At 41.5% G+C, this 17,610-nt stretch overlaps 1 protein-coding gene across 1 annotated transcript in view; it reads left to right on the forward strand.

The window, feature by feature from the left end:
* Window positions 1-17,610, forward strand: part of carm1 (coactivator-associated arginine methyltransferase 1) — a 71,811-nt gene that overhangs the window by 31,560 nt on the left and 22,641 nt on the right. The window contains exons 7-8 of the mRNA XM_048617819.1: window positions 4,395-4,572; window positions 15,598-15,688. Coding sequence (XP_048473776.1) covers window positions 4,395-4,572; window positions 15,598-15,688 — 269 coding nt within the window. The remainder of the gene's footprint in view (window positions 1-4,394; window positions 4,573-15,597; window positions 15,689-17,610) is intronic.

Here is a 17,610-nt window from a genome sequence, read left to right on the forward strand (position 1 = left end):
TTTCTTTTTCTTTCTTTCCTTTTTTCTTTCCCGTCCCGGTCCCCTCCATATCTCTAAAATAATAGCACTGCTTTTATAGCTGCTTTACTGTTAAAGGTGGGCCATTTTAAAAGGATTTGAAGTCCATACAGTGTGGAATATTTCTCAGCAATGCCTACTTCACTTTACCTTGTATGTGAATTATTAGGACAAATTAGGTTGGGATAAAAATATTTTGCACAAATGTATGACGTTAAATGAACTTCAACCACCTCGGCTGTTTTTTTTTTTGGTAGAAAAATCCTTATAGAGTCTAGACCTTTGAACAGATCTGTAATGCCTCGTATTTGTGATAGGATGTATATCTTCAGTAGTGATTTTAGGAGAGGCGATGGCCTAGTGGTATTATTGCTAGACTATTAATCCAGAGACCCAGATAACGTTCACGGTAGATGGTGGAATTGGAATTCAATTAAAAAATATCTGGAATTAAGAATCTAATGATGACCATGAGACCATTGTTGACTGTCAGGAAAAACCCATCTGGTTCACTAATGTCCATTAGGGAATGAAGCTGCCATCCTTAATCTAGTCTGGCCTATATGTGACTCCAGACCCATAGCAATATGATTGACTCTGGGCAGTTAGGGATGGGCAATAAATGCTGCCTAGCCAGTGACTTCCTCATCCTGTTTAATGAATAAAAATGTTTCTTTTGTAGATATGAATATTCAGTTAGCATTGTCCTGGATTCTTTGCAAATATGAAATACTCCCAACAGGATTCAATAGCTCATTTGTTCTGTTTGAGTACTTCGGCATTCAGTACTTCAGCATTCTAAGCATTGCAAATACTTGGATGTCTTGAGTAGCCAAGCGAGTTTGATTGGGCTGAGTCCCCTATCCTGAGGCTTTGAAGGTGGCTGCCATTCGCAGCCTGTAAAAGCATTTGGAAACTAGCACAGACATCTATTTTCAGTAGCAATGAATTTGAGGCAGAACATCCCCTGCCAAGGGAGTTGTTTTATTAAAGTACTGGCTCAAGTACAGTATTTTGTTGCAGTCTTAAATGTTCTGTTAACGAATCACAGGTTGAATTTGATAGTATGAATAGGGTGTTGCAACTGTGACAGGAGGAATGAGATGATAATCAAGTCTTACCCAGTTTTACCAAAATGGCCGTTTGTTTCTCTTTAGTACTACTATCAAAATTAAAGAGAATGTACACCAGGCCCCCTTTTTTTTTTTTTTAGTGAATTCCAAAATAATCTTTGAGTAGGAAGAAACAGCAGGATATTTAGAAAAGCTTCTGCAATCAAAGTCGACATGATTTCTATTTCACAAAACCATGTTGCAGTTCTTTGAGGATACAACAGGCAGAGTTGATGAAGGAAAACTGGTCAATGTAGTCTACTTGGATTTCCAGAAGGGACTCAATAAGGTGCCACATAAAGGTTATTGCACAAGATCTCGGTATGGGTAACCTATTAGCGTGGTTTGATAATTGGTTAACATACAGAAGACTGAGTTGGATTACTGGTTTTTTTTCCCGTATAAGTTTCTGATTGGAATGACATTACTAGTAGCGTGTAACAAGGATTGACCTTAGGGTCCCAATATTTTAACTGTCCGTAATAATGACTTGGGGCAAAGTGTAATGTATCCAAATTTGGTGATGATTTTAAAAAAAGATGGGAGAGCATGTTGAGTTGAGAATTATGAGGAATCTGCAAGTGGATATGACAGGTTGAGTAACTGGGCAAAATTTGGGGAGGCAATGGAATAGTGCTATTATTGCTAAGGATCTGGAGACCCTGGCTCTAATCCTGCCATGGTAGATGGTGGCACTTGAATTCAATTTTTTTTTTTAAATCTGGAATTAAGAATCCACTGATGATTGTGAAACCATTGTTGATTGTCAGAAAAACCATCTGCCTCACTAATGTCCTTCAGGGAAGGAAGTCTGCCAGCCTCACATGGTTTGACTCCAGACCCACAGCAATGTGGTTGACTGCCAGCTGCCCTCTGAAACGGCCTAGCAAGCCACTCGGTTAAAAGGCAGATAGAGATGGGTAACAATTGCTGGTCGGCCAACAATGCCCTTGTCCCACAAGTGTACAAAAACAAATTGGCAGATAGTTTATAGGAAAGTCAGAGGTCATGTACTTTGGTTGGAAAAATCCAAAGGCAGAAGATTATTTGTGTGGAAAGAGACTCCAAAAATGTGCAGCACAAAGGGATCTGGGTGCTCTTGTGCGTGAAACGCAAAGTTAGCAGGTGCAGCAAGTAATGAAGAAGGCAAATGGAATTTTGGCCCTAGGGACTTGGACTTTAAATAGGGAAGTTGTTATGTTTTGTTGCTGAGGCTGCATCTGGTATGCTGTGTGCGGCTTTGGTTCCTGTATTTACAAACAGATATGTTGGCATTGGAGGCAGTCCAAAAGAGATTCACTAGGCTGATCCTGATTACTGAGACAAACGGGTTTGGCTTTCAAGAATGGCTAAGCAGGCTTAATTCTTCGAAGTTAAGCAGCATGAAGAATGATCTTCTTGAAAAATACAAGATCCTAAAGGGGCTTGACAGAAGATGTTTCCACTCATGGGAAAATTTCAAACTAGGGTGCATAGAATTAGGGGCACTCATCAAAAGCTGAGATGGGAAGGAATTTCTTGGAGGACAGTGAACATGTGGAATTCTCTACCCTAGAGAGTTGTGATGGCTACATCAGTGGAGGTAAATGAATTTTTGAAATATTGTGGGGTTGAGGCCTGAAACAGATCAACCATGATCTTATAGAATGACCTATTCCACCTGTTTCTTGTTTTTACTATGAGCAAAACATATGGTTGGACAAATGGCAAACTCAGGTTGACACCTAAGCTATGATCCAGAATTAAAACTGCATCCCCTTAATCTCACAAACACACACACTCAAAAACTAGACCTGTCACTGCAGTGATGGATTTTTCTTTTAGAACAACAAAACAGATAAGCCATTCCTGTGGACCAAAGGTCTGGAAACAAACGATAAAATATGATGTCTTCTAATATCTGCTGGATTTCCTGTCACTGAAGCTGAATCACTGCTGTAGATTGATTGATTTAATGTCCAGTTATGAATCCAAGTAACTTGGATTTGAGTTGTTAATTCGTCAGAATACACTACTTCAGGTTTTACCAGTTAGCCAGAAATACTGGCATTTGGAAGCTATCAAGTTTCTAGGATCTCTTTTTTTTTTGAAGAAGCAGGATATCAGAAGCAAGACTGCAGCCACTGAGGTGGCTGGGTCTACAAAACAGAATTCTGAGACTAGAGAGTGTTGCTAAGCCATGGAGTCCCAAATTCTCTCAAACGTAAGTTTTCTCAGTAATTAAAGCAATAATAGCCTTTTTTTAAATCTCTGTGGAGAAGCCATGAAGCAAAACTCATGTTAAATTTTTTTTACTGTAAAAACAGTAGGTAGCTTGTGGTACTTTGCATAGAAACATAAAAAATAGCAGCAGGGATAAACGATTCAAACCTTCGAGCCTGCTGCACCATTTGATGTGATCATGGCTGATCATCCAACTCAGTACCTTTTGTTCTCATTTCTCCCCATCTCCTTTGACCCCTTTAGTTCTAAGAGCTATATCTAACTCCCTTTTTGAAAACATTCTAACTTTATACAGTGTGTGTAAATAGTTCAAAGTCTTTCACTGTTTCCCAAATAGATTTGTAGCTAAAGAACTATCCTCAACAGGAGTAGTTCTTCAGATATGTAGGAACAATTTGTGGCAACCCTTTCTCTCCACTATCTGGGAAATCATGCTTATCAATCATTTTTGTCCATGATTGATCTAAAATATTGTTTTTCTTTCTCTGTAAGATCTGTGTTCTGAGCAATTTAATGCAATGGAAGTATTGATAAATTGTTCCGTTTGGCTGAGTTTGGTGTTTTAATATCTGTCCTTTTTTTTTTTGAGAGCTGGCTCGTATGGATAACTACTGATGTTACCTTTGCTCTTCCACTCCTTAACACACGCTTTATTTTGTTTCCCTTTATTCCCCCCACCCCTTGTCTGTGACAACATAATATTACTTATTTTGTTTTCTGATATCATCATAGATGTAGTAAACCAGTAGAATAATGTGGTGTAGAACAAACATTTTCAACCATATTAGTAGAAGAGTGTCATTTGGGTACCTGTTCAAACATGTCACTGAGGCAAAGGGGTATAATAAACCAAGTAGCATTTTTATGTCCCTTTATTTTCACAGGATGGAGTTGAGAAATACAGCAAGGAAAGTCTGCTGCATTCCTTCTTTTGGAATCCGGTGGCAATAAGACAAAACTTAAATTTAGATGTCAGGATATCTGGTCATTTCTGAGACATTGTCTGGTGCTAATGAAAATGATGGTTATTCTCTTTCGCAGCTTCTGGTAAAGAGCAACAACCTAGCAGATCGCATCCTCATCATCCCTGGGAAGGTGGAGGAGGTTAACATCCCGGAACAGGTCGATATCATTATTTCTGAACCCATGGGCTACATGCTCTTCAATGAACGAATGCTGGAGAGTTACCTACATGCTAAGAAATGGTTGAAACCGAATGGTGAGATTGCTTCTGAGTGTGGAGAATGGGTGAAAAAGATTCATTTTGGCTTTGTCTCTTCCAAAAACTGCATTCGGTGCAATTGTGCTCTGTTTAAGCAAAATCCTGCTGAGGTTGCACACTAAATAGAGTAATGAATTTTTTTGCACATTATTTGTACGTGTATATTTGTTTCACTGCTGCTTTGCCCATTTTATCTATATACCGTTGAGTTGATGTCATTGGTCAAGTCTGAATTTTTCCAAGTGTGCATATTTCACAAAAATTTTAGTTCTTCGTCCTGTATACCCCAACACCTCCTTTCTTCCCTCTGTAGTGATGGCATAATCCCATCTCCAATTTAAGTGTACAGGGTCCATTGCTTGCAATGCTGTACTGGTGCTTGATCCACTGCCTGCCTGCTCACGTACTCTTGCTTTTGGAGTGGATAGAAATAGTTGAGCAAGATACAAGCCAACTGGCAACAGATCTTGATCATGGCTTAGGTAAAGGGGAGAACATTTGGAGGGCTGTGGTGAAAGGTCAATGGGACTAATTGTGTGCCCGTGTAGTGTCCTTCTGTGCTGAACCATTCTAGAATGATTGATTCTTTTTTTTTCTACAATGATTCTTTTATTTGGGGAAAACAAACTCGTTCAAAATGTGTGGAAGCTGTGACAGGGTATTTTTTTTTCACCAAACCTCTTAGATTAATATTATTCAGAGGCTTCCTGGATGTTGTTTTTTTAATTAATTCAAGGTATGTGGGCTACATTTATTACCTGTCCCTAGTTGGCATTAGAAGGTGATAGTGAGCTACGTTCTTGAACAGCCGTGGTTGATGTGCTGTAGGTACACCCACAATGCTCTTAGGGAGGGAATCCCAAGATTTTGACCCACCAACAGTGACATGAGTGATATATTTCTATGTCTGGATGGTGAGTGGCTTGGAAAGGAACTTTGCAGGTGACAGTGTTCCCATGTATCTGCTGCCCTTGTCCTTCTAAGTGGATGTGATTGTGGGTTTAGATGTCCAAGAATGTTTTGTAAATTTTCTGCAGTGCATCTTGTAGGTAGCGCACACTGCTGCCACCAAGCGTCAGTAGTGGAGGGAGTGGATGTGGCACAAGTCAAGCTGGCTGCTTTGTCCTCGATCATGCCAAGCTTCTTGAGTATTGTTGGAGCTGTACCCATCCAGGCAACTGGGGAGGATTCCATCATACTCCTGACTTGTGCCTTATAGATGACGGACAGGCTATGGGGAGTCAGGTAATTAACCTCGAGGGCTGGTGGTCTCCTTATTGGAGGCGGTTGTTGCCTGGCATTTGTCTGGCACAATTGTTACTGCCACTTGTCAACCCAAGCCTGGATATTGTCCAGATCTTGTTACGTAGATACTGAAGCAATTCATATTCCAGAAGAGTCACGAATGGTGCTGAACATTTTGTGCAACCATCAGCAAACATCTCTACTTCTGACCTTATGGTGGAGAGAAGGCCGTTGATGAAGCAGCTGAAGATGGTTGAGCTAAGGACATTACCCTGAGGAGCTCCCACAGAGAGGTCCTGGACCGGAGATGACTGACCTCCAGCAACCACAACCATGTTATGTGCCATGTATGACTCCAATCAGCAGAGAGTTTGCCCCTGATTCTCATTGATTTCAGTTTTGCTAGGATTCTTTGATGCCACACTCTGGTCAGTGCAGCCTTGATGTCGAGGGCTGTCACTCTGACTTCACCTAACCTCTGGAATTCAGCTTTTTTTTTTTTTTTGCCCATGTTTGAATCAAGGGTGTAATTAGGTTCGGAGCTGAGGCCCTGGCAGAACCCAAACTGGATGTTACTGTACATGTTTCTCCGAAACTCTACAGTGTGGAAATAGCCATTTGACCCAACAAGTTTACACCAACCCTCCAAAGAGCATCCCACCCTTACCCTATCCCTGTGACCCTGCATTTTCCACGGCTAATATGCCTAACCAACGCATCCCTGAACACTATGGGCAAATTAGCGTGGCCAGTCCACCTAATTTGCACATCTTTGGGACAATACCGGAGCACCTGGTGGAAACCCATGCAGACACAGAATGTGAAAACTATCACAGCGGGTCGCCCAAAGCTAGAATTGGTGCTGTGAGGCAGCAGTGCTAACCACTAAGCCACTGTGCCACATGTTACTGCTGCACAGGTGCTGCTTGATAGCGCTGTTGATGACCCGTTCCATCCCTTTACTGATGATCAAGAGTAGACTGATGGGGTGGTAACTAGCTGGGTTGGATTTGTCCTGCTTTTTGTGTGCAAGATATACCTAGGCAATTTTCCACATTGTCAGGTAGATGCCAGTGTTGTAACTGTACTGGAAGAGCTTGGCTAGGGAAGCGGCTAGTTCTGGAGCACAAGTCTTGAATATTCTTGCCAGAATGTTGTCAGGGCCCATAACCTTTTCAATATCCAGTGTCTCCAACCATTTCTTTGAATCAAATTGGCTGAAGACTGGTATCTGTGATGCTGGGGACCACTGGAAAAGGCCAAGATGGGTGAACTGCTCAGCACTTCTGGCTGAAGTTTGCTACAAATGCTTCAGTCATATCTTTTGCACTGATGTGTTGGGCTCTTCCATCATTGAGGATGGGGATATACGTTAAGCGGCCTCCTTCTCCAGTGAGTTGTATAATTGTCCACCAGTCACAGCTGGATGTGACAGAACTGTGGAGCTCAGATCTGATTCGTTGGTTGTGGGACCATTTAGCATGAGTAGCAAGTGATAGAGCCATCTGGCGCACATGCAGTCCTGTTTAGTACCTTTCCCAGGTGGACACCTCATTTTTAGGTATGCTTGTGGTGCTGCTCCTCACATGCCCTTCTGCACTCTCCATGGAACCAGGGTTGATGCCCTGCTTTAATAGTGATGGTTACACGGGGAATATACTGGGCCATAAGGTTATAGATTATGCTCGAGTACAGTTCTGCTGTTGATGGCCCTCATGAAAGCCCAGTCTCGAGTTGCTAGATCTGTTTTGAAGTCTGCTCCGTTTAGCTCGGTGGTGGTACCATCTCCACTAGGACTGTGTGGCAATCGGTCTTGCTGATGTTGTCGTGGACAGATGCACCTGTAGCCTGCAGATTGGTAAGGATCAGTTCAAGCATGTTTTTCCCCCTCGTTGGTTCCCTCACCACCTGCCCCAGACCCAGTCTAGCAGCTATGTCCTTTAGGACCCGACAAGCTTAATCAGTAGGATTGGTGCCAAGCCACTCTTGGTAGTGGACATTGAAAACTCCCATCCAGAGTACATTTTGCACCCTTGCCACCCTCAGTGCTTCTTCCAAGTGGTGCTCGATGTGGAGAAGTACCAATTCATCAGCTGAGGGAGGACAGTATGTGGTAGCCGACAGGTTTCCTTGCCCATGTTTAACCTGAAGCCGTGAGACTTTGTGGGTCCTGAGTAAATGTTGAGGACCCCCAGGGCAATTCCTTCCCAACTGTATACCTGGGTCTGTTCTGGTGGGGCAGGACATCACCAGGGATGGTGGTGGTGTCTGGGACATTGTAGAGTATGATTCTGTAAGTGTGAGTATGACTATGTCAAGCTGTTGCTCAAATTAGTTTGAGAGACAGGTGTCCCAAGTTTGGCACTGACCCCCAGATGTTAGTAAGGAGGACTTTGCAGGTTCAACAGGGTTGTTTTTGCTGTTGTCTTTTCTAGTGCCTAGGTCGATGTCAGGTGGCCTGTCCAGTTTCATTTCTTTGTTGAGACTCCATAGTGATTGATATAACTGGCTAGTTAGGCAGTTTCAGACGGCTGTTGAGCGTCAACCACATTGCCATAGTTTTGGAGTCGCATGTAGGCCAGACCAGGTAAGGAAGCCAGATTTCCTTCCTTGAAGGATAGTAGTGAGCCAGATGGGGTTTTCCAACAATCAACAATGGTTGTCAGCAAATTCTTAATTCCAGATTTTTTGTTTTTATTGAATTCAAACACCTCTTCCTCCCCGCGCCCCCCCACCAAACCAAATTGCTCAAGTTCCAGTGATGGCTAAAGAGCCATGAGTCATAAAATTCAATCATAAATAGAGATGAGTAACTATTAACTGACTTTGTTGAATCAAGAAACTGATACAACAGACAAGTTGCCAAAGAGGGTAAGTAAGTTTGCATTGAAACAAGGAAGGAAAAGGAAACTGAGGTTGATTTTGAATGACCCCTGATGTTCATGTGTGAATTGAGCATTCCAATAAGTGAGTTGCAGAATGGTCACCAGTGTTAAGGAAGGAAGCAGGAAACTATGTGCTTTAAAGGGAAATGGTTAGATCATTTGTGGAAGTCACCATGGCTCTGAAGGTGAATTGCTATATGCTAGCAAATGTGACCAGTTTCATGCCATGTGTTTGCAGCCAATGGGGTCAGCATTTTAATAAATAGAAAACTGTTGGATTTAGTGAAACCAATTTAAATATCTGGAAAGTATATTGCTGTTGGACCAGTGTGTTGAGAACGACAATCCTAGCAGGAAAAGTCATATGTAATAGTAGAATGAAGACATTAACTATACAGTTGAACAAATCTTGATTTATATAGGAGTTTGGTCAGCATAGATGAGTTGGATCAAAGACTCAATTTCTGTGCTGTCCATCTCTGACTAAGATGGCGTGGGTAAAGTGCTGGGAAGTGGGATGTGTCAGTATATCAGTGCAGAGTTGTTGGGCTGAAGAGTCTCTTCTGTATATATAGTGACTCCATATATAGTGCATATGGACTCAGGATGATGAAAGGAGGGAAGGAAAATATACTTCAATCACTAGGAGATTGGATAGAGAATTTGTGAGGATGGCAGTGCTGATTTGATAGAAACAAGGCAATCCATGATGAGGCAGAAAATAGCTCGGGAGGGGTGGTGCAATCAGCATCTAACTTGCATTGATGATATTGCTTTGTTTTGTTTGCACTCCCTTGATTTCATGTGGGCACTGGCACAAATGCCATGCCAGACAGATCATCATAAGTTCAGGACTTCTCCAGTTCATAACAACCTTGCTCTGGACAAGTGGATTACCTGTTCTTATTCCTGTGTCTAATGGACTTGCCCATTTAAGTGCAAACCTATGAATTATATTCTGCCTCCAATCATCACTATGATCCAGAACAATATCTAATTTTACTGCAGGTTTGGGAGGGTTTGTGCAGTAGTGTTTTTTTAAATATCTCCTTGACTACTGGATATCAAAATTCCTGTAGTAATCCATCATGATGCAGTCATTAGGAGCAGCTACCTTTGTGAAATCGCACACTAAACATTTGGTGATATCTACGTATAAGATTTTTAAATTGCTCTAAGTTATCTATATTTCCCTTCCTCAATTCTGTGTCTAGTTCAGCTTCTTTTCAATTATGTTCTGTTTGTCCTTTTGGAAATTGTGTATGAAAGGGGTCTGGAATGCTGCTTTTAAAATAGGGCCTGCTGCCAAAGATTGACACACAGGAAGAGACCAGCGAACTGTAGCCCAGGTGGAAGGAAATTGATTTTTACTTTGGGACTGATAATGTGTGCTCATTTGTGAAATTCACTTTGTGTAGGAAATGAAAATTAATGCCTTGGTAAGGGAATCTCCTGTGGGGTTCCAGCAGTATTAACTAGTGCTTCCCATCCGGTTTATCAAAACCTTTAGAAGTGAGAGTATCTTGTCGAAGTAAGCTCAAGAAACGGCATCTCTCTCTCCAATTTAGGTATAGTATTCAGCAATTTCACGCCATGATATGTCCCTCATTTTTGATTTTGTTTTTGCAATGTGCATATCTTGGCCTTGTTTCTCATATTTTTGCTTTCAAACAGAGTTGTCCATCATTCTGCCATTCAGACCCTGGGTGAATGCATTGTTTGTTCATTAAAATCATTACCACTCTCTCTTGCCTTTTGTTGCATGTCAGACAGGAGAAGTTATAATGAGCAAAGAGATGGCAGATCAATTTAAATAGTTTTGCTCTGTCCTTGCAAAGAAGAATGTAAATAACATCCTAAAAAATGTTTGGGAAAGCAGTGTCTAGTGAGGGAGGAACTGCAGGAATTCTGCATTAGTGGGGAAATGGGGTTGAGGAAATTGATAGGATTAAAGGCTGATAAATCCCCAGAGTCTGCTTCTCAGAATAATTGAGGAAGTGGCGTTAGAAATAGTGGAAGCATTGATGGTCATCTTTCAAGATTCTATTGAATTTGAAACAGATCCTATGAATTGGAGGGTAGCTAATGTAACCCCAGAATTTTATACAGATGGTATGGGAAATTGGAATTCTAGACCAGTTAGCCTGACATTGGTAGTGGGGAAAATGCTAGAATCTATTATAAACTAATAGCAGAGCAGTTGGAAAAGGGTAACTGGATTAGACAGAGTCAGCATGGATTGACAAAAGGTAAATCGTGCTTGACAAATCAATTAATTTTTTAGATGTAATTAGTAGAATTAATAAGGGGAAAGCAATGAATGTGGTTTACTTGAACTGTCAGAGAGCTTTCCATAAGGTGCCACATAAGAGATTAGCCTGTACACTTATAGCATTTGGGATTGGAGGTAGTGTAGTGACACGTTTGACAGGCAAGAAACAAACAGCAGGAATAAATGGGTCTTTTTCCTGAATGGCAGGCAGTGTCTACTGGAGTACCACAGGGATCTGTGCTTGAGCCCCAACTATTTACAGTATGTATTTAATGATTTAGGTGAGGGAACTGCAAACGTAGAGATACCTTGTTTAGATGACACAAAGCTGTGAGAGGATGCAAAGATGGTTCAGTGTGATTTGGCAAATCAAGTGAGTGAGTGGGTAAATGCATGGCAGATGTAGTAGAATGTGAGGTTATCCACTTTGGTCGCAACAACAGGAAGGCAGATAATTATCTGAATGGTGATTGGATTGGGAAAGGGGGAGGTGCATAGAGAGCTAGGTGTCATCATACATCAGTCGCTGGAAGTTCCCAGGCAGGTGCAGCAGGTGGTGAAGAAGGTAAATGGCCTTCAGAGCGAGAGGATAGGAGTACAGGAGCATGGATATTTTGCTGCAATTGTACAAGGCCTTGGTGCAATCACATCTGGAGTATTGGTCCTCCTACCAGAGCAAGGATATTCTGGCTAAGGGGACAATATAACAAAGATTTACTACAATGATTCCTAGGATGCCAGGACTGACCCCTCTATTGGATTTTGGAAGAATGGGGGAGGATCTCGTAGATACCAAGAAAATTCTAACAGGACTGCACAGGGTAAACACCGGGAGGATGTCACAAATGACTGGGAAGTCCAGAACCAGGGGTCACAGTTTAAATATATGGGGTAGGCCATTTAGGATTGAGATGAGGAGAAATTCCGTCACGCAGAGAGTGGTGAGCCTGTGGAATTCCCTGCCACACAAAACAGTTGAGCCCAAAACATTGAATGCTTTCAAAAAGGAGTAAGCTATAGTACTTGGGGTTGAAGAGATCAAGGGTATGGGGAGAAAACGAGAACAGCATACTCGGCTGGATGATCAGCTATGATCATGTTGAATGGTGAAACAGCCTCGAAGGTTTGAATGGCCTGCTCCTGTTCCTATTTCCTGTTATATTTTGTCATTTAATCTTGCCTATCCGCCATAACACACAGGCAAAATACTCCGGATGCTGGAAATCTGAAATGGGAACCAAATGTTGAAATATCTTGGGTCAGGCAACATCTGTGGAGAGAAATGAAAAGCATTTCAGGTTGATAACCTCCTTGGCCCATCCTCCACTATACCAAGCACTTTTTTTCCATCCTCTCTATCTCCCTCGTATATCTTCTTTCTTTCCTCCCTCCCATTTGCTCTCCCTTTTTCGCCAACACCCTACCCATATCCCCCCAACCTGCTCAAAAACCATCAGGTTGCTACTTTTCTTTTAGTTCTGTAAGTCAGATTCAGTTTGAAAGGACAATGCTTTTGCTTGCTGTCTGTCTCACGTGCACTCTCTCTCTGTTGCACACTGTTTTTGTTTTATCTTGGTGTTGAAGAGAAAGGTCAGGACTTGGGAGGGATTATAACTTATCAAATTCTTTGAATAAAAGGCTTTAAACTATATCAACTGACACTTCAGTCTTCTGCCACAACCCACTGTTTACAACCCCAGTTTAGACAAAGAAGTTTTGTTAAATCAAGTTTTTAATCTATTTTTATCAACTCTAGTCCTCTTGTAGATCAAAGTAGGTGTGTATGTACTTTTTTAAAATGAAATTATGCTTTTATTTTATATTTTCTTATAATGGTAGGTAGAAAAGTGATTCACATCTTTCAGTTCAGTATTTTGTGTTCCAAACATTTTTGGAGATTTTTGTGCAAATGCCAAGTTTGTGTCTAATTTCCTGTGTCTTAAGTTGGAAATCCAGTCATCCTTTCACTTCAACTTTCTTGATGTTTTTTAATATGATTTCAGTACTTAATCTAATTGGTTCATTGGATGGTTTGCTCTGCTTGTTATTTGTGTTCATAAAATGTGTGCTCACGAGTGCATGTACATTTATAAAGCAGTTGGACCATCAAGTAAGCTGAAGTACAACTCATGGTCTTCATTTTTAAATCTTTAGATTTTGTCCACTCCTTTCTGAACAAAAGCTCAGTTTGCTCAAACGTAAAGTGAGAGCCAGCCAGCTGGATTTACTTTCAGTGGGGGTTGGTGCTAATTAGGGAAGAGAGTGGGGGATTAGAAAGGGTAGTTGCACATAATTTTCTTGAGGATCTCTGTCTCTGGATGGCTGACAGATGAGTATTGGAGTAATCTCGTTTGGAGACTTTACCAAGTGTTGTTGTTGTTGTTGTTGTTGTTGTTGTTGTTGACTTCTTTACTAGCCGATAGGTCATGTAATTGTAGCTGTGGGCAAGCTCTTTTATTTGTTTTTATGCCCACCCCCCTCCCCCTTTCCAGATGTGCAAAACAGGTAAAATGTGCCTTTAATGATATCTTTAAATGCACAGTCTGGTGTTTAGTCTGGCCAGATAGCATGATTGAAGTGCAGGGTCCAAGACTAAAGGCAGTAATATGTCAAAGCCGTGTCACTGTTTAGATCCCACCAGACTCGCATCAGCTGTATCTCCCCAGAGATTAGTTTCGAGAATGTACATTTCTTTTATTTTGAATGATTTATCTTAACAACAGCATTGCATTAGATTGCTGGCTTTTGATTTGTAAATAGATTCTCTCCCCTCCTGCCTGTACACAATTCAAAAAAATGAATCTGTCACATTGGATATGACCCAAGAGTATAAATGGTCCCTTCATCTCTGAGAGTCGACAGCTATCTCGGCTCATTTCTGCCACTTAAGGTATTTTCTTGTGTATAATTCAAATGAATTTAATATTCTTACACTGCCTTGCATGCCGACAACTTCAGGCATAGTCTCTTCTGAGAACTACAGACCATGCGTGGCCTTGAGTGTCATGTGAACCATTCAGTTAAGGGCTCACCTGGTGAAATATTTGTCTTGAGTTTTGACTTTTTGTGACGTTCTTGCCTGTTTTTTGATTTGGGATTCTTGGTCTAGGACACTGAATTTTTTTAATGTGTCCTCTATCTTTGCTTGTTAGTGCTTTTGACGAACGGAGGTGTGAAGATGATTCCTGCCCATTTCAGTCGAGGACGATATTAAACATTGACATCCAGGCCTCAGAGATGAGAACTTTGGGGAAGTCAACAATGAGTTGATAAGTTCATTAATCAACTGACCTGGATTGTAGCAGTGCCTCTAGGTGTACATGTATTGTGTACTGTGTAAATGCTAGTGCATATTTGACCTCACTTTTTGGATCCAGACCAGACCCTTGAACGAGACCTGGGTTCAAACCAGCATTCTCAGGCATTTCTTTTTTATTTGCTCATGGCTGGGCCATCATTTATAGCCCAGCCCTAATTGGTCCGTAAAGCCAGCTTTTAATTCCAGATTTTCATTGAATTAGATTTCACCATCTGCCATGGTGGAATTCAAACACATGCTCCCAGAAATCTAGCCTGGCTCTCTGGAATACTAGTTCAATGATAATGCCTTTATGCCACCGCCATCCCTTTGGTCTGCTGGTACTTGGCTCAGTTTTAATCCTCCTAGTTGACTACTGCTTGAAAGGGAATTGTTTAAAAATAATTCAGTTAATAATTTGTTTCACTAAAACACCAACTTCATTTATCAAGACAATGGTTGGAGATCTGGCTATCTGCTACTGAGCAATTCAGTCACTGGGAGTGATGAGGGTTGAATCACCCAGTCGATTTTTACCACTGCCAAATCCATGTTTCCCAAACGCACGTATATGTTAAAAACCTCTGTGATATTCCTTCCTCAGTGCTGCTCAGGGTGGCAGGTAAAAATGGCTAGGCTTGGAGTCAATATCAACCTGTTCCTTGTCACTAAAGTGTTCCTGGTTGGTATTCAGCAACTCTTAACTGCCCCATTGGACTAGGGTTTAAAATTTAAGAACATTTTTGCCCTAGTCTGTGCTTGCTCTGTAATTTGGAGCCCCATCTGGCTCATGCTCTATCCTGGGCTCCTCCCAAATGTCCTATGAGGTAGGGGGTAACTCGCGTGGCTTTGTTTTATTGCTTTAATGTGAACTTACATCAAAATATTTGTCTACATTATTTTAACAAGAAAAACTGAGGCTTGTTTCATTGCTGCATTGAGATTGGTGCAATTTCTGCTGATGTAGTGTTCCAATCCATTTTTCCTACCTCTTCTTTCTGTCCACATTAATTTCCTTTTTTTTGTTCTGCCCTCCCTGTTCCACCCACCTGTCAAGGTCTAGCTAGGCAGATGAATGGGTGACCAACTCTCAGATCTTAGCTGCCTCTCCTCAACAGTAAAGAAGACCAGGTCGTTTGGCCTAATTTAACCTGAAGGGTAGTGGTAATGTGGCTTTTGTTCTACAACACCATTTAAATGTGGTTGAGGCTGTAGAAGTTTCAAACATGTGTTGCTATTACACTGTACTAGTGGATAGCCAGGTCTACTTTGGTTTGTTTTATATGCCTGCAATAATTAATGAACGTTTACTTTCATTCTAGGTAATCTGTTTCCAACCCTTGGTGACGTTCACCTTGCGCCCTTTACAGATGAGCAGCTTTACATGGAGCAGTTTACAAAAGCAAATTTCTGGTATGATTGTTGCTCTGCCTTGGCAGGAACGGTGCCTCAGGAGTGTGGGAGGACAGTTTTGAGATGGAACAGTCTGTTCCCCTCCTGAGTAATTATTAACTGGAAGCTATGCACAAAGCACTTGTTTTGTATTGAGTAAAATGTGTTAAAATAAGTGGCTTCTAAAATATTTAAAGTGCTTCGTACCTAGAGATGTTTCGATGCAGACTGAGTTCAATGTTCATCCTGCTTTAAGAGCTCCTTTTTTCTTTTTCTCTCCTAAGCTTCAGTCTGCGCTATATTTTTATTTTATTCATGATTTGAATGGGAGTGTTGCAGTCTTAAGGTGCTGGTGAACTATCTTTTTGAACTGCTGCAGTCCATGTGGTGTAGGCACATATGATGTTGAGAAGGAAGTTCCAAGATTTTTAACCCAGTGACAGTTACCAAACAGTGACATAGTTCCAAATCAGTGTGCCAGTTGGAATGAGACTTGCTGATGTTCCCATGCATCTGCTGTCCTTCTACATTCTAGGCAGTAAAATTCAGAAGTTTAGAAAGAGCTGTCAAGGAGGTTTTGAGTTGCTGCATTGCTTATAGTTAGTACACCCTACTAATACTGTGTGCCACTGGCAGAGGTAGTGAATGTTTTAAGGTGATGGATGGAATGCCAGCCAAGGAGGTGGCTTTGTCCTGAATGGTGTTGAGCTTGAGTATTGTTGGAGCTGCATTCAAACAGGCAAGTGAAGAATATTCCATCTTACTCCTGGTTTGTGCCTTTGAGGTTGGTGAGTTACACAGCACAGTCATCAAGTTACACAACATGGAAACAGACCCTTCGGTCCAACTCATCGGTCCTGACCAGAGATCCTAAACTAAGCTAGTCCCATTTGGCCCATTTCCCTCTTAAACCCATCTGATTTGTGTACCCAACCAGATGTGTTTCTAAATGATGTAATTGTGCCAGCTTTCATCACTTGCTGTGGCAGCTCGTTTGTGTACACACCACTCTCTCTGTATGTAAAAGATGACCTTCACGTCCCTTTTAAATCTTTCCCCTCTTATCTTAAACCTATGCCCTACCCTGGGAAAAAGATCTTGGCTATTCATCCTATTCATGTCCCTCATGTTTTTATAAGCCTCTAGAAAGTCACCCCTCAGCCTCTGCTCCAATGAAAATAGCCCCAGTCTATTTGGCCTCTCCCAATAGCTTAAACCCTCCAATCTTGGCAACATCTTTGTAAATCTTTTCTGCACCCTTTCAAGTTTAACAACATTTTCCTTATTGCAGGGAGACCAGAATTACACGCAGTATTCTAGAAGTGGTGTCACCAATGTCCTCGGCCGTGAAATGACATCCCAACTGCTATACCCAATGCACTGACCGATGAAGACAAGTGTGCCATACGCTGCCTTCACCACCCTGTCTCCCTGCAACTCCACTTTCAAGGAATAATACACCTGCACCCCTAGGTCTTTGTTCAGCGACCCTCCCTTGAACATTACCATTAACTGTATGAATCCTGCCCTGGTTTTCCTTCCCAAAATCCAACACCTCATATTTATCTAAATTGACTCCATCTGCATTCCTCCGCTCATTAGCCCATCCTGTCAAAGTCCTATTGTGCTCTGAAGTAACCTTTTTTTCACTGTCCACTACACCACAAGTTTTGGTGTCATCTACAAACTTACTAACTATACCTCCTATATTCATATCACAAATCCAAATCATTTATATAAATGACAAAAAGCAGCGGACCCAGCACCAATCCTTGCAGCACACCACTGTTTAGAGTCTGGGAAGTCAAGAGATGGGTAGCCACAGTAGTTGAGTGGCTGGTCTATATAAATTCCTGGTCAATGGTAACTCCCAGAACATTATTGTTGGGAAATTAAGCAATGGTAGTGCCCTAAAATATCAAGGGAAGGTGGTTCGATTTTCT

This window comes from Rhincodon typus, chromosome 38, assembly GCF_021869965.1.
Source record: "Rhincodon typus isolate 14 chromosome 38, sRhiTyp1.1, whole genome shotgun sequence".
NCBI lineage: Eukaryota > Metazoa > Chordata > Chondrichthyes > Orectolobiformes > Rhincodontidae > Rhincodon > Rhincodon typus.